General features: G+C 44.5%; 1 protein-coding gene and 1 pseudogene across 1 annotated transcript; both read left to right on the top strand.

Moving 5' to 3' along the window:
- Positions 1–229: 229 nt before the first annotated feature.
- Positions 230–9,495, top strand: LOC109786146 (alanine--tRNA ligase-like; annotated as a pseudogene).
- Positions 9,496–15,222: 5,727 nt separating this feature from the next.
- Positions 15,223–17,072, top strand: LOC120963202 (protein NRT1/ PTR FAMILY 8.2-like). Its single transcript, XM_040387779.2, has one exon. The coding sequence runs from the start codon at positions 15,327–15,329 to the stop codon at positions 17,070–17,072; it is 1,746 nt and encodes a 581-aa protein (XP_040243713.2). The 5' UTR covers positions 15,223–15,326.
- The last annotated feature ends 1,181 nt before the right edge of the window (positions 17,073–18,253 follow it).

Below are 18,253 nucleotides of genomic sequence, written 5' to 3'. Positions count from 1 at the left end.
AGGACGAACCATGACTTGGGTTGGTTCTGGTCCAGATGTTGGTGTTGAGCTAGCTTTTGCTGAATGTATGGACACTATGATTTGAGTAATACAATTTATCACCCGCGAAAAAAGTTTGTGCAGAATTATTTTCGATTTTTTTGAAAATTTTAAATATGGTTTTTGCAAACACACACACACACACACACAAACTTGGCATTCGTTCCCTGCCTCATATTTTCCTTCTTTCATTAAATGAAAGAGTATGTTGCAACACTTGTCCCTGACAGCGCTCCTCAACCCCAAGCCAAGCGCTAGGGATAGGGTTCTGCCCGCCGCCGCCGCCGCCGCCCACCTCTCCTCCTTCCGACGACCATCCACGGCCGCCGGCTCGCCGATGGAGGCGCCGCCGGACTGGCCGTCCGCCCGGGTCCGGGAGGAGTTCATCGGCTTCTTCGAGTCCAAGGCGCACACGCCGTGGCCGTCGAGCCCCGTGGTGCCCGTGGATGACCCCACGCTCCTCTTCGCCAACGCCGGGATGAACCAGTTCAAGCCGGTCTTCCTGGGCACGGCCGCCCCGGACTCGCCGCTCGGCCGCCTGCGCCGCGCCTGCAACACCCAGAAGTGCATCCGCGCCGGCGGCAAGCACAACGACCTCGACGACGTCGGCAAGGACACCTACCACCACACCTTCTTCGAGATGCTCGGCAACTGGTCCTTCGGGGACTACTTCAAGGACGGGGCCATCGCATACGCATGGCAACTACTCACACAGGTTACCTACCTACTCTTGCCTCTTGCTATCAATCAACCAATCAATCAATCAATCAAATTGCTATTTCACAAGCAGAAATAAGAAGAATGATGAAAGACTGATAGGAATTGCTATTTCATATGTATGTATGTATGTGCAGGTCTACAAATTGCCCACTGATAGGATTTATGCAACATACTTTGGTGGCGATGACAAGGCTGGTCTCGCTCCTGATACCGAGTCGAAAGACATATGGCTCAAGTATCTACCGAATGAAAGAGTTCTGCCTTTCGGTTGCAAGGTATTCTAGATATGCTTGCTTTCTTGGTCCAGCTCCTGGCTGTTTTGCACATTATTATGTTGTATCTTCGTTTCTGTTGGGCGTATACTGCTGTCTGAATGTCCCTAGCTATTAAACAAGAAGAGTATTACAACAATGCATTCTTTGAGCAGGATAACTTTTGGGAGATGGGCGACACAGGTCCTTGTGGACCATGCACAGAGATTCATTTTGATCGTATTGGCAACCGTGACGCAGCTTCACTAGTGAATAATGATGACCCTACATGTATTGAGATATGGAATCTCGTGTTTATTCAGGTTAACATGCCAGTTACTCTGTTTTCTGCGTGCAACACTCCTATTTGCTTTTTATCTCTTCTACTATGCACTGACATTTGGCTATTTTAATACCCAGTTCAACAGGGAATCAGACGCTACTTTGAGATCCTTGCCAGCAAAACACGTTGACACCGGAATGGGCTTGAGCGTTTAACGTCTATCCTTCAGAATAAAATGAGCAATTACGACACAGATGTATTCATGCCATTGTTTGATGCCATCCACAAGGTATTTTTTCCCAGATGCGCACTTGCAGCTTCTTTTGTGCTTGTGAGTTGTGACTAGAGTATTTTGCTGAAGCAATAAATTGTTGCCTAAAGTAAATGATATTCATTGTCAATTCGTTATGCATTATGAATGCAGCTGGCAGGCGCTGGAATTCAACCATACTCTGGTAAAGTAGGATCCGATGATGTTGGGAAAGTTGATATGGCATATAGGGTTGTTGCAGATCACATAAGAACCCTTTCTTTTGCTATTGCTGATGGTTCTCAACCTGGTGAGCTCATATTGTTTTGGTTGGGGACACATTATCTAAAACGATTGCGATCCATATAAGTATTATTTAATTGTGTAAACAGATGGATAATAATAACAATACATCTAAATGCCTTGTTAAGTTGCTTGCTGCATTACATCCTACACAATAGGATGTTTAAGTAGCTCTATCTCATATATGTCCACAAGTGAGCATAATAAGCTTGTGCGCTTGTGTTATTTTGGTTCCTCAAATATAAGTTCATTTGAAATTTATCATGCTCCCAAATTTTCTGTTACATATGTAAGATCATTTTTATTCAAGATATGGATGTGGCACTGGAATAAAATGGAGTTTATGGACATAATAAAGTCACCAATTGTTTGACATTTCCAATTTTGAAGAATTTGAATGAAAAAAGATAGATCACTGTACGGCCCATTGTCAGCCAAAATGATTAGTCACTCTACGGAGGCTAGTTGTTTTGAACCTGACTGATTAATTTTAGTTTAGGCATCCATGTGTCTAAATCACTAGTTTGGAGACCTGAGTTGCATTTCCTGTTTTAGAAGAAATGCATTAATGCCCTTCCTGTAAATATGAAGTCATAGATGCTAAATTTTTGTGGGTTTAGTTCATTGCGAACTATCTCTTTTAGATTTCAGATGGGCCCCTACCGAGGAATGTTGTTTAGCAGTATTTTTACAATGTTTCAGGGCTTTGTTTTGTGTTATACAATGATGTTTCTTTGTTCTAATAGGAGTTTTGCTGTAGGAAATGAGGGAAGAGAGTATGTTCTAAGGCGTATACTTAGACGTGCTGTTCACTTTGGTCATCAAAAATTGATGGCAAAGCAAGGATTTTTTAGCTCGTAAGAACTGTAACCTGCATCCGTTGTATTCTGTACTTTTTCGTTAATGGTATACTTTGGATAGCCTTTTGTTTACTCGGGATGCTAAACATGCAATGTAAGGCTTATGAGGATGACTGTAGAGATGTCATATGACAACAAGAAAAGAAAACTATGCCACACAGGATTCTAGCTAATTTAAACTATGTTCTTGAATCTGGTATTTGATATGCCATTATTTTGTATCTTTCTTGTACAGCCTTGTAGATGTTTTTGTCCGAGTGATGGGTGATGTGTTTCCTGAGCTGAAGGACAATGAAAAGAAGATTAAAGGTATAATTAAAGAAGAAGAGGCAAGCTTTGAGAACACTCTAGCGAAGGTAATATTGGTTGCCAGGAGTATTTGCATATCAGTGCATCAATTTGGCCCAAGTGATGTTTGTTGAAGTAATTTCATTGGCTCATTGCAATCAAATCCGAGTGTTTGCACACTCTTAGGCAGTGTTTTATCCTTGTAAACATGTGTTAGTCTCAAAGTAATTTAGCTAGTTTGTTATCAGATAACCTAAATTTCTGTTGTTGCCGGAGGCTCTGGGCCAGTTTATACCTTGTATATTCTGTACCACTGTTTTGCTCGTGCGATACTGCTAAAGGCTTTATATATATAATATGTTAACGTGTTGTGCTGAGTAACCAGGTAGTGTCTTGTTTTGAGGCAACACATTAAGGAACACATCCAGGGTGATAGTTTCAATCTTGGTTTACATCAGCTTAGTTCAATCACAATAATTAGCATACATGATAAATTGTTCTCATCTTTTCAATGAAATGACCATTAGTAATCCAATTTATTTGGTTTCCACATGGGCATGATTCTGTTTATCATGCTTATATTTTAAGGTTGGTTCCTACTAGGTGCCTTGCTTTTTTTTTTGAATTTTCCTAGGTGCCTTGCTATTGTGTTTCATTATAGCAACAGAGACTAAGAAAGCTTACAGTTGAAGTTTAGTTGACCGTTCTTTTCTTAGAACCGTCATAATATGTATTGTCTGTTCTTGTGGCGGTTCAGGTGGTTAACTGATTGTGCTGTTGGTGTAATTTTCAGGGATATGAGAGATTTAAGAAAGCTGCGGATGCTGTCAAGGAGAATGGTGGGGCAGTACTTAGTGGCCAGGCAAGTGCTTTGGTTTTGAATTACCACCGTATTACTTGATTTATGTTGTTTTCACTAGAAGATGTTTGCACCTAAGCAGACTTTAGTTTATTTGTTGTCTGAGCATGTGTTGTGTTATCTCATGTTGATGTCCATTGACAAGTGAAAATAGTTAGGAGATGATATAAATTATGAAGTTTGAGACAAGGTATCCTGATTAATAAGATGCATACATTTCATATTAAAATAGTTGGAATAGGTTCTTATCCTTGCTAGATAGCATTGTCATCCATTTTCATTAAGTGAAGATTGATCTGAATATCTCTAGCCTTTCCTCCCTCTCCAGTAGGCCTCAGAGCATTATTTTTAAGGCTTCCCACCTTGGACGCTTAGGTGGCAAGGCGCCCTGATAGTGCATTGCAGTTTTGCCCACCTTAAGCGCTTAGGTTTCAGGGCAGTGGGTGCTCACCTTAGGTCGCCTTACCGCCTTAAGAACAATGCCTGAGAATCTAACTATCCTGTCATGAAAATGGTTTGCTGTCAGGGGTGAAAATGGTTCGGATAGTTCACGGGCAACACAAACTGACCGAACCCCTTAAAATGACATTAGGAACCAGAACTTGGATGTCTGTCGGATATGTCGGTAGTTATTCTTGGATGTTGTTTCAAATTTTGTGTAGGAGGCACTATCCGGTTAACTTGATCATATTCTCTATCGTGTCATTCTAATTTCTATTCGTTCCTTCGTATTCGAGAAACATGTCAAAAACTAAGGAATTTGACTGTTTGGTAAACTTGATCAGTAATGTGGAATAATTCTTTTCCTTGTCCTTATTTTAAGAATTGAGTTGACTGCATAGAAACATGTCTCTTAGATCATACTTCGGTTATGTTTATCAATGTTCTGTTACATCCTGCTGAAGTTTTCAAGTTTATATTGCTATCTTTCATGTATTGCAAGTTTGCAACAGTTATTTGTACTTTCAGGATGCATTTGTTCTGTGGGACACCTATGGCTATCCAATTGATTTGACTGAGGTTTGTTCTTCATGTTTTCATCAGTAAATCTTATCAAATTAATTTGACAGTGCTATATTTTCATGCTTATGCTGTTGTTAAAGCTTTTATTGTCTGTTTTTCTTGGTATCGTCGTTGTTTCCTATCTCATAGGTCATGGCAGTTGACTTTGGGCTATCTGTTGACATGGAGGGTTTTAATGTTTCTATGGAAGAAGCAAGGCAAAAGGCTAGGAATGCTCGCTACAAGGTTGTATTTATTCCTTCTTAAATAGTACTCCCTCTGTCCCAAAATATAAGAACGTTTCTGGCACTACACTAGTGTTAAAAACGTTCTTATATTATGGGACGGAGGGAGTATAACCTAATTCTTCACTTGTGGTCTTTTATGATATCCAAGTAATATTCCTGCTCTTTTTTGTTTAATAATGTTGTAATTAACTAAACTGAGCATCTCTTATATGCCACTGATACTCAATTGATTGGGCAACTCTTGTCTGTTACGGTTTATATATCATACTTATTTCTGATTTTGTTATATATGTTTTTCTTGCAGGCTGGCGGCAAATCTATTATCCTGGATGCTAATGCTACATCGCAGCTGCGCAATCAGGGGCTTGCCAGCACAAATGATAGCCCGAAATTCCAACACGAGGTTAGATTATTTATTTATGGTTTGGCTATTAAGCACAGTTCCTTCCAATATTCAGTGCCTGTTTGGGATTTTGTAGAATTTCATTCTACTTTGGCCCAAAAATTTACAAAGCGATCCCCCTCTTCGAATCACCTTCAAGTTCTGAATTTACCTGGCTACTAGCTTTGATTGTTCTTGCACTGTTCATATTTTGCCTTGTGGTTAAACACTTGTATATTGATTATGGCTGATGTACCTAAAACATTTTGCAGGTACATAGCAGTGTGGTGAAAGCTATCTATACTGGCTCAGAGTTCATAGCCTCTGCATCTGGTGATGAAGATTTTGGTCTTGTTTTGGAAAGCACAAGCTTCTATGCAGAACAGGGTGGTCAGGTACAACTTCACTTTCAACAGTGTCATGTTGGTGTAGTTGAATGAAAATGTCAAGTGCAATCACCTCTTGAGTTGCAATCATGCAATGAATTGTCAGCTCAGCTACTGAATAAGCACGACATTCAATTTTTTTAATGTAATTTTCATGTGGGGCCATTACTACAGGAAGAAACCTTATCTGACATCAGCTTGATTGTTACCTTAGTTTGTGAGTTAGATATTTTCTATAGTAACTATTGAGCTGATGTCTAATGGGGTGTCCTTTTGTAGCAATGGCCCCACATGACAATAATTTTGTTAATTTTAACATAATTATTTTGGTTGGTTCATTTGTAAAGTGACACATAATTTCTGTTTGAAAGTTATTCTTTGATTCTAACCAGAACAAAAAAAAATGATTTAGTGCACCCTGGAGTGATACCTCCCGTTGGTTGAAACCTGATTGGTATTCTTTGTTGTTTCTTTTATGTCATCCTAGTAATCTACAGCACTCTTAAATAAATGGTTGAAGTAATGTTTTTGTCATTACACCATTTCAAACACCACATTATGGTTGTATCCAGTCTCACTCTGAGGAAAATAGTGTTGAGGGCTTCAAAGTTGCCCATACAATACATTGGCTTCAAATTTTCAATCAAAATCTGACAGGTTAATACCCGTACATTGCATAACAAACATTGCAATTTGCGTTCAACAACCATGGATGTTTTCTCGTTTATTTGAAGTCACCGTGCTGCTATGGTCGTTTCTTGTTCTACTTCAAATGCGTGCATGTAACCTCTATCCCGTGTGGGGTTTGGGGTTGTATATATGAACTTTTCCTCTTTTTAGTGAACGATACGGAGCTCTCATGCATGTTCGAGAGTTGCGTCGTGCATTGTATGAATCTCTTTTGACATGCCATATGATATTTCTGGATTAGATCTATGACACTGGGAGTATAGAGGGGCCATCTGGATCTTTTACTGTGAACAATGTCCAAGTGTTTGCTGGCTATGTCCTGCACATCGGTTCATTTCTGGAAGGGCCTGACTCCAAGGCATTGTCTGTTGGCGATGAAGTGAAATGCAAAGTAACATTCTTTACTGATTAATTTCTTTATACCGATCAGTTAACCTGTTAAATTTGCTAGATTATATTGAGATACTTCTGTTACTCTTGGTAGGTTGATTACACACGGGGTACTCTCATTGCTCCAAACCACACATGTACCCATATGCTGAACTTTGCTCTAAGGGTATGTTTTCAAGCCTCTCAGATTTTACAGTGCATGCCTTTTTTTGTATTCATGATGGTTTCACTATTGCAAGTGTAGGAAGTACTTGGTGACCATATTGACCAGAAAGGTTCCATTGTTCTTCCAGAGAAGCTGAGATTTGATTTCTCCCATGGTATGCCGTGATTCTTTTTATATTGCATCCACCTTTTGCTTTTCCTCGGCTTGTCAACTCAACTGTTAGTACATAACAGGGAAACCTGTTCAGCCTGAAGATTTGAGAAAAATCGAGGATATAGTGAAGAAGCAAATAGAGGATGAGCTGGAGGTATCTGCACAAGAAATAAAATTAGCTGACGCAAAGCGCATAAATGGTCTGCGAGCTGTGTTTGGTGAAGTGCGTTCTCTTACCCAGCTTGACATACCATGTTGTCATATCTCGTTTGCCTGCCCTGTTGTTTTGTGTAATTCATTTTACATATGGACTTCGTAGATCTACCCTGATCCTGTAAGAGTTGTATCGATTGGCCGCAAAGTGGAAGATGTGCTTGCAAACCCTGAAAGCAAAGAGTGGTTATCCATATCAACTGAGCTGTGTGGAGGTATATTTTACTACTCTGTTCTACTATGTAATTCTACATTTGTGTGTTTATGCCATCTAAAGATTATGTATATCAGGTACACACATTTCGAACACTAGAGATGCTACAGCATTTGCCCTCATATCTGAAGAGGGTATCGCAAAAGGTGTTCGGAGGATAACAGCCGTTACTGCTGAGTGCGCCTCACAGGCTATGAAGTTGGCATCATCTATCGAGACTGATATCAATGAAGCATCTAAACTGGACGGAGCGACATTAGAAAAGGTACTAGGCTTTCCCCATTTGTGCTTATGTCTCTTAGTGTGAGCTATATGGTTGCGATACTCTGCTAAATTGGATATTATTAGAAGTTATTGTGTTTTTTGTTTGTTTTCTTAGAAATATGATGTCCTTAACCTTTATATGAATAGACGATGTCAGTTGTACTTTATACCCATTTTCTGCTGATCTGCTTTATATTAGATTGTATCTAAGAATGACATTTCTTCATCAGAAAATTGGGTCCATCAAGAATACACTGGATGCAGCTGCTATCCCAGCTGCAAGAAAAGCTGATCTAAAAGGCAATGTCTCAAAGTTGGAGGTCTGTAATTGCTTCAGTTCATTTATCACATCTTGTCAAAGAGAGAATATTTAAGATATATTTGGTATTCTAGTATTGGTAGTTAAAATGAAGAAAGCTGATTATAGGTGTTGCATATATCAGGATCAACTTAGGGAGGCGAAGAAGAAAATGGGCAAAGAAAATATCCAAAAGGCTGTCAAGACTGCCATAGATGCCGCAGAAGCTGCTGTTTCTGAAGGAAAACCCTTCTGTGTTATTCATGCCGATGTGGGTCTTGATACCACTGCTGTCCGGGAAGCAGTTGTGAAAGCCATGGACCGTTTCAAGGTCGGTACTCGAATCCGTTTCTGTCTAGTAGCATTCCCATCATCTAAAAATAGCTATAGATTCAACATAATTTCCAACTTGCTCCAACAATTTTATTTATTTATTTTATGAATGATTACAACATTAAATTTGTTGTATTCTTTTTGTCAATCAAATCTTTGGATGTGCTGGTGCCACCAGGGTCTGCCGATAATGGTATTCAGCACAGACGAGGCATCGAACAAGGCTGTCATTTATGCGGGTGTACCTCCGGACGCACCCAATGGGTTCAAGGTGTTGGATTGGCTTACGCCTTCAATCGCACCACTCAAGGGGAAAGGAGGCGGCGGCAAGAATGGTCTTGCCCAGGGCCAGGTGAGGAGGCATCATTCATTGTTTAGGCATCTAAACTTTGGTCAAAGTCTAGTACTAGTAGTAATTATGGTTACTAGCTAATACAATCTGTGAATAATCCTGCAATGCAATCTCATATTTTAATGCAGGGAAGTGATGGTTCCCGGGTCAAGGAGGCCATGGAGCTTGCTACCCAGATAGCATCAATGAAGCTGGGCTGATTGATTTGTCGAGACTGGCCCTGGTCTCTTCATATATACTGCATGTTAAAAGTGTCTTGTTCAGAACCAGGGTGGACGTGGCATTCCCCATCCCTGGCACTGGCAGCGACGACAGCAGCATACCCATGGTGGTTGAGCGCCATGAAATCGGCTCCGAAGCATCTCAGGACCCTGCTGGAGTTCTCTAGGCATTTGGCGGCCCTCGCGCCTAGATGTGTTTGTTGTTGTTGTTTAGGGTGCTTCTGAGGCTATTCTCGTAGCCTTTGCTGCTCTGTGTGTAACTTGGTGGCCTGGCCATTTTGTAACTGCTTTCCGATTCTTAATAAACATTGGCTATGATGGCATTCACTGCCGATTTGTGGGCCTGATCAAGTCCGACATGCCAAGGTTTGTGTGGAAGGTTTGGGCTCACCACCCAAGATAAGATTGATTAGATTTTTTATATCTATTGGCTTATTCTTCAGGACAGAATTTGGATGGGTGGACAGATTAATTTGAAATTTAGTTGCGATGGAAGCAAATTTGAAATAGCATCAGAAATAAAATTTGGAATCTCAAAAAAGTAAAATAAAATTTGGAAGAGCTAACGGCCAATGTTGGATATCTGGTAATCTCCAGCAAACGCCACAGTTATTAGTTTCCTTCAAGCAAAATTTAGTTTCCTAAAAAAATCTGGCCAATGTCGCAATTTTGAACTATCAAATGTGTGACACTTATTTTAGATCGGAGGTAGTATTAAAAAAAAGAATCCAAATAAAAAACACAAGTGAAAAAAAAATGCATCGTTCACATATTCGGCTCTGGCAATGGAAGATCTTAGCCGAAGTTTCCTTAACTTCCTGCTATCAGTATGTAGGAATTCAGGATACCTTTTTCAGAAGTATCTTGCTATATCCTATTTAGTGCTTACTTTAGTGTAAATTGTTGATGGAGCCCTCGAGGTTTTGGATGTCGGCGTACGTGGTGTAGGGCACTTTCTCTTGTGCATCTTCTTCGGATTGTTCGTCCTTCTCATCAGTCGCTAGTTAATCTTCGTCAACTTGTTTGAATGTTGCATCTCCTTCCTGTTGCATATAATGCAAAATTCCTTTCTCTATGACAAACGGTTAGGCATGGGAGTAGAGAACAAGTGTCCTACTCCAGAATTTGAATACAATGACGACCACGGCGAACCATTGCCATTCCAACACTAGTAAGAACAATATTGGCAAGGGTGTTATGAACAATGGGGGGAAGGGTGGTGAAGTTCAAGCCAAGGGAGTTGGCTAACATGGTGATCACTCCGTCACACGCGATGTCTCCTTGTGCGCAATTTGCTTGGTGTGCAAGGTGGAACAGAAGAATTGCCCCTTCGTTGGGCGAGTAGGGGACGGGGTTCACGGCCTTCCCAAGAATAAGCATATTCTCTTCATTGACCTTTAAAACTACTCCTAGTGCATGCAACGAGTTAGTGATAACATAATAGAAATATCAAATAGCAGGACACTCGATGCAACTTACCCCAAACCTGTAGCCTTGGTAATTCATTTGACCAAATGAATCAGTTGAATGTGGTTTGAGGTAGTAAGAGACATAGAGGATGTGCTCATCGTTGTTGTCAAAACCAAAGTAGTTGCACCACGCTGTGAGAATGATGTTGAAGTATTGGTCCATGAGACGGAAGGTGGTCCGTTCATCTTCTCAACCTGGGTTTAACCCAACGTTGTGCCATAGAGTACTAAGAAACTCAAGCGTCATCAAGCGTCAACCAATGATACGTCACATATCCCTGATACACAAAGTGTTGCAATCCAACATTATCACATACTCCCCCAGTTCCTAAATGTATGTCTTTCTAGAGATTTCAATATAGATTACATACGGATGTATATAGACATAGTTTAAAGTGTAGATTCACTCATTTTGCTTCGTATGTAATCCATATTGGAATATCTAAAAAGACTTATATTTAGGAACAGAGGGAGTAATAAATTGAAATTGTTACTGATGCCCTAAAAGTAAACATGTTATGTTCCCCTGAAAGTGTCGGTGAAATTGAACCCCTGAAAGTAAACATGTTGTGTTCGTGCAGCCTCTTCAGACGCACCCGTGACGATACGGGCGCACCTCATGCACATCAGCCAACTCGCCGTACATGTAGTACCAACTGTTGCTTCCTACCTTGGATACTTACACATCATGCCTAACTGATATATTCTTCAAGAAGGTGGGTGCTGGCTTCAGGGTAGATAGGTGTCGGCAAGACAGGTATATATGAAGGCGATCAGTGCAAGCACTAAGAAGCATGCAAGTGTTGGGAATCGTAGCATAATTTTAAAATTTTCCTACGCTCACCAAGATGCATCTATGGAGTATACTAGCAACGAGGGGAAAGGAGTGCATCTACATACCCTTGTAGATCGCGAGTGGAAGCGTTCCAATGAACGTGGATGACGGAGTCGTACTCGCCATGATCCAAATCACCGATGACCGAGTGCCGAACGGACGGCACCTCCGCGTTCAACACACGTACGGTGCAGCGACGTCTCCTCCTTCTTGATCCAGCAAGGGGGAAGGAGAGGTTGATGGAGATCCAGCAGCACGACGGCGTGGTGGTGGATGTAGCGGGTCTCGGCAGGGCTTCGCCGAGCTTCTGCGAGACGGAGAGGTGTAGCAGGGGAGGAGGGAGGCGCCCAAGGCTGTAGGGTGCTGCCCTCCCCCCTTTATATAGGCCCCCTGGGAGGGGGGGGGGGCGCCGGCCAGATCCCATCTAGGGTGGGGGGCGGCGGCCAAAGGGGGGAAGGGGTGCCTTGCCCCCCAAGGCAAGTGGGAAGCCCCCCACCCTAGGGTTCCCAACCCTAGGCGCATGGGGGGAGGCCCATGGGGGGCGCCCAGCCCACTAGGGGCTGGTTTCCTTCCCACTTCAGCCCACGGGGCCCTCCGGGATAGGTGGCCCCACCCGGTGGACCCCCGAGACCCTTCCGGTGGTCCCGGTACAATACCGGTAACCCCCGAAACTTTTCCGGTGGCCGAAACTTGACTTCCTATATATAATTCTTCACCTCCGGACCATTCCGGAACCTCTCGTGACGTCCGGGATCTCATCCGGGACTCCGAACAACTTTCGGGTTTCCGCATACACATATCTCTACAACCCTAGCGTCACCGAACCTTAAGTGTGTAGACCCTACGGGTTCGGGAGACATGCAGACATGACCGAGACGCCTCTCCGGTCAATAACCAACAGCGGGATCTGGATACCCATGTTGGCTCCCACATGTTCCACGATGATCTCATCGGATGAACCACGATGTCGAGGATTCAGTCAATCCCGTATACAATTCCCTTTGTCAATCGGTATGTTACTTGCCCGAGATTCGATCGTCGGTATCCCAATACCTTGTTCAATCTCGTTACCGGCAAGTCTCTTTACTCGTACCGCAATGCATGATCCCGTGACTAACGCCTTAGTCACATTGAGCTCATTATGATGATGCATTACCGAGTGGGCCCAGAGATACCTCTCCGTCACACGGAGTGACAAATCCCAGTCTCGATCCGTGCCAACCCAACAGACACTTTCGGAGATACCCGTAGTGCACCTTTATAGTCACCCAGTTACGTTGTGACGTTTGGCACACCCAAAGCACTCCTACGGTATCCGGGAGTTGCACGATCTCATGGTCTAAGGAAAAGATACCTGACATTGGAAAAGCTCTAGCAAACGAAACTACACGATCTTTTATGCTATGCTTAGGATTGGGTCTTGTCCATCACATCATTCTCCTAATGATGTGATCCCGTTATCAACGACATCCCATGTCCATAGTCAGAAAACCATGACTATCTGTTGATCAACGAGCTAGTCAACTAGAGGCTTACTAGGGACACGTTGTGGTCTATGTATTCACACATGTATTACGATTTCCGGACAATACAATTATAGCATGAACAATAGACAATTATCATGAACAAAGAAATATAATAATAACCATTTATTATTGCCTCTAGGGCATATTTCAACAGCAAGTACTTGGATGTATCTCACAGTGAAGTTAACCAAAGGCTAATAAAGGGAAGCGGGTCTCTAGTATTTAGGAAACATACAATGCGAACTTAGGAAGCATTGTACTATTGGCAAATATGTTGTTTGAATGGATGAATCACGGAAATAAATTTATGTTAGGTTAGAAGCAAATTAATTTAAGTTGCCTCATCGACATGCTCTAGCAACCTCACCCCATGGGCTCGCCATTGTCGCACATGGAATACATTACGACTGTTTATTCATTTTGTATCCAACTTGGCTGAAGTTTTTGTTACAACTAAACATGCTCTAAGATTTAGTGCATTGTGCTTCGTAGACAGTTGAATAAAGCTTCTTTCCCACAGAAAAAAGCTTCTAACACACTGTAATAACTTATGCTTTCAATGGGAGGAGACGTTCCCGTCGACGATGAGGCGCCTACGGTGACTTTGTAAATCTCAAGATGATATGCCGGCCCAGTCTCTCAGAGGTGCTCATAGGGGTAGGGTGTGCGTGTGTGCATAGGAGTGAGTGTATACGCGTATGTATGAGCACTTGCGTCTATACTGTGTAAAAAAGAATAATGTTAGTGCATTCTGCTTTAACCATTCAAATTTAATTTCATGCTGCCAACGTCCCAATGTTTTACGGATGTATATCCCTACATAAATTTCTGTGTATACATTCAAGCAAATTCCATTAACCATGGAATCAAAATCTAAGTCGATATGGAAGCGCGGTTTGACGTGTTGAAAAGAAACTATTTGGAAATAATTTCCTTATGAATTGATGCAAATCTTAGTTGCGATGGAAGCAAATTTGAATAGCATTGGAAATAAAGTTTGCTTCCCATGGAAGCAAAACTGCACGCATGAAATTTTGCTACAGTTATTAGTGACCTTGGTGAATGTTTAGGGCCAAAACGTGTTTAGCACCCACAATACTATATATAATTATTGTGGTAATTATTACTATCCAATTATAGTTGTCCTGTAATTATTACTATCCAAATAGTATCATTGTCATGTAATTATTACTATCCGTAATTATAATTCGGCGATTAAAACTCACCTAAACAAGCGCCTTCCTCCAGCTAGCACCCCTCCACATACGAATTTGTTGCGTGTCACCCGTCGATCCGCCGCCACCGTCATGCATAAGTTGCCGCCGATGCATGACATTTCTTTTTCCGAAAAACTTTTAATCTATTCATCTTCAATCATGACAGTATAATGAACACCAGAAATAATAAACAATTACATCAATATTCGTAGACCATCTAGAGACGACTACAATCACTGAAGCGAGCCAAAAATGCGCCACCATCATCGCCCCTCCCTCAGTATAGCCGGGCACAACTTGTCGTAGTGGACAGTTGGGAAGTCGTCGTGCTAAGGCCACATAGGACCAACACAACAGAAAAGCAACCGCCACCGATGAAGAGAAGTTTATATCAGAAGGATCCAACCGAAGACACAAGAACAAAGATGAAGAAATAACGGATCCGAGTAGATCCATCAAAGACAACCACTGACCGAATCTCGCGAGATCCGTCGGAGACACACCTCCACACGCCCTCCAACGATGCTATACGGACCATCGAAACGGGGCTAGGCGGGGAGAACCTTATTCCATCTTCAAGAAGCCACTTTCTGACCAGGACACAAGCCCTAACAAAACTTGAAGAAGAATCTAAAAATGAAGCCCTCCGGCCCACTGGCAAGGACCGGGATCCACGGCTCACCCATGGCTCTACGGCCACAGGAGACGTGGCAGATTGACAACGTTGCTGACGGGAGACAGAAACCCTAGCCATTTTTTCTTGGAGGAGAGACGCAGGGATGAGAGACAGATTCGTTTGTAGCTTTCCAAAAGTTTTAATAAATAGGTTTATGTGCTGAAAAAAGGAACCTATTTATCACGTGAATTACCAAGCGCCTCCGTATCAGTAATACATGTTTTTTTTTTGCATGGCCAGGTAATACACGCTTGTCGTGGAGGCTCGGGCCCAAGAGGAGTTGACGTTGGATACGTGCAGAATCAAATTCAGACTCCGATACGTGTGGATCTTGGAATACCTGCTGCGACTTACCCTATATCTATCTATCTACCACGTACAGTATATCCCTCGACAACAAAACAAAAGCTCGCATTATTGGATCCCCCGGCCGGCGAGATGGCGGCGGGTGCGACGACGATGGATGGGACCGTGAATCTCTCCGGCGAGCCGGCGGTGAGGGGCAAGACGGGGGGTTGGAGGGCGTGCCCCTTCATCCTGGCCAACGAGTGCTGCGAGCGCCTCGCCTACTACGGCATGAGCTCCAATCTGGTCAACTACATGATCGACCGCCTCCACCAGGGCAACGCCGCCGCCGCCACCAACGTCAACAACTGGTCCGGCACCTGCTACGTCATGCCCCTCCTCGGCGCCTTCATCGCCGACGCCTACCTCGGCCGCTTCCGCACCATCGCCGCCTTCATGTCCCTCTACATCGCCGGCCTCGCCCTCCTCACCCTCACCGCCACCGTGCCCGGCCTCCGCCCGCCCGACTGCGCCGGCTGCAAGCCCGCCGCCGGCCAGACCGCCGCCTTCTTCACCGCGCTCTACCTCATCGCCGTCGGCACCGGCGGCATCAAGCCCTGCGTCTCCTCCTTCGGCGCCGACCAGTTCGACGACGCCGACCCGCGCGAGATGCGCAGCAAGAGCTCCTTCTTCAACTGGTTCTACATGTCCATCAACGTCGGCGCCCTCGTCGCCTCCTCGGTGCTCGTCTGGGTCCAGATGAACGTCGGCTGGGGCTGGGGATTCGGCATCCCCGCCGCCGCCATGGCCGTCGCCGTCGTCAGCTTCCTCATGGGGAGCAGGCTCTACAGGTACCAGAAGCCCGGGGGCAGCCCGCTCACCAGGATGCTGCAGGTCGTGGTCGCCGCCTGCAGGAAGTCGCACGTTCCTCTCCCCGCCGACCCCTCCCTGCTGCACGAGGTGGCGTCGCCGGACGGCAAGGCCGCCATCGAGGGCAGCAGGAGGCTGGAGCACACGGAGCAGCTGAGGTGCCTGGACAAGGCCGCCGTGGTGACGACGCCCGGCGGCGCTGAAGAAGAGGACGAGGGCCCGTGGAGGCTGTGCACGGTGACGCAGGTGGAGGAGCTCAAGAGCATGGTGCGGCTGCTGCCGGTGTGGGCGAGCGGCATCGTCATGTCGGCGGTGTACAGCCAGATGAGCACCATGTTCGTGCTCCAGGGCAACACCCTCGACCCGCGCATGGGCGCCTCCTTCAAGATCCCCGCCGCCTCGCTCTCCATCTTCGACACCATCGCCGTCATCGTCTGGGCGCTGGCCTACGACCGGCTCATCGTGCCCGCCGCGCGCCGGATCACGGGCCACCCGCGCGGCTTCACGCAGCTCCAGCGCATGGGCATCGGCCTGGTGATATCCATCTTCTCCATGGTGGCCGCCGGGGTGCTGGAAGTTGTCAGGCTCCACGTCGCCGCCACACACGGCATGCTGGACTCCAAGGAGTACCTGCCCATGTCCATCTTCTGGCAGGTGCCGCAGTACTTCATCGTGGGGGCGGCGGAGGTGTTCACGTTCGTGGGGCAGATCGAGTTCTTCTACGACCAGTCGCCGGACGCCATGAGGAGCATGGGGTCGGCGCTGTCGCTCACGTCCAACGCGCTGGGCAACTACCTGAGCACGCTGCTGGTGGTGATCGTGACGGCCATCTCGACGAGGAACGGCGGCCTCGGGTGGATCCCGGATGACAACCTCAACCGGGGGCACCTCGACTACTTCTACTGGGTGCTGGCCGTGCTCAGCGCCCTCAACTTCATCGTCTACCTCTGGATAGCAAAGTGGTACAAGTACAAGGCCACAGCACCTCCTGCAGCAGCTTCAGTCGTTGCCATCGACGACACCAATTAGAATTTGTACTAGTGTTAATTCCTTCCCCATATATTTCCTCCGTTCCTAAATATAAGTCTTTGGGGAGTATAAGTCTTTGGGGAGGTTCTACTATAGACCACATACGAAGCAAAATGAGTGAATCTACACTCTAAATGCATCTATATACACCCGTATGTGGTTCATAGTGAAATCACTACAAATACTTATATTTAGGAACAGAAGGGAGTATATTATATGCATGTTTTAGGGGTGAAACAAGTTAAGTTTGAGATGATTTTATCTTGAAATTGTAGCTTTTGCTTTTGAGTGCAAAATTCTAGCTAGTACCAGCAGTTAATTAGTGGGGAATCTGATCTCATCTGATATATCAAGTAGTGTTATCTAGGAGGTATCACACCTGGTGTTCTGTTTTTTCACATGACTCGTTTTTTCAGACTGTTTCTAATTGGAAGGGGTGCATTACTTTACTATAATTAGATTCATCACTAAACCATCCAATGTCACCTCAAGTATCCGTGGGTATGATTATACGATATGCATCATACAATCTCAGATTCATCTATTCAACCAACACAAAGTACTTCAAAGAGTGCCCCAAAGTTTCTACCGGAGAGTCAAGACGAAAACGTGTGCCAACCCATATGCATAAGTTCATTGAACCCGCAAGTTGATCACCAAAACATACATCAAGTAGGTCACGAGAATATCCCATTGTCACCACAGATAAGCACGGCAAGACATACATCAAGTGTTCTCAAATCCTTAAAGACTCAATCCGATAAGATAACTTCAAAGGGAAAACTCAATCCATTACAAGAGAGTAGAGGGGGAGAAACATCATAAGATCCAACTATAATAGCAAAGCTCGTGATACATCAAGATCGTATCACCTCAAGAACACGAGAGAGAGAGAGAGAGAGAGAGATCAAACACATAGCTACTGGTACATACCCTCAACCCTGAGGGTGGACTACTCCCTCCTCGTCATGGAGAGCGTCGGGATGATGAAGATGGCCACCGGAGAGGGATCCCCCCCCTCCGGCAGGGTGCCGGAACGGGTCTAGATTGGTTTTCGATGGCTCTGGAGGTTTGCGGCGGCGGAACTCCCGATCTAGGTTTCTTTCTGGAAGTTTGGGTATATATGAGAGGTGTTGGCGTCGGAAACAAGTCAGGGGGTCTCCGGGATGTCCACGAGGCAG

This window comes from Aegilops tauschii, chromosome 4, assembly GCF_002575655.3.
Source record: "Aegilops tauschii subsp. strangulata cultivar AL8/78 chromosome 4, Aet v6.0, whole genome shotgun sequence".
NCBI lineage: Eukaryota > Viridiplantae > Streptophyta > Magnoliopsida > Poales > Poaceae > Aegilops > Aegilops tauschii.
The sequence above is the reverse complement of the archived record's forward strand: the minus strand, read 5'-3'. Positions and strand labels throughout refer to the sequence as shown.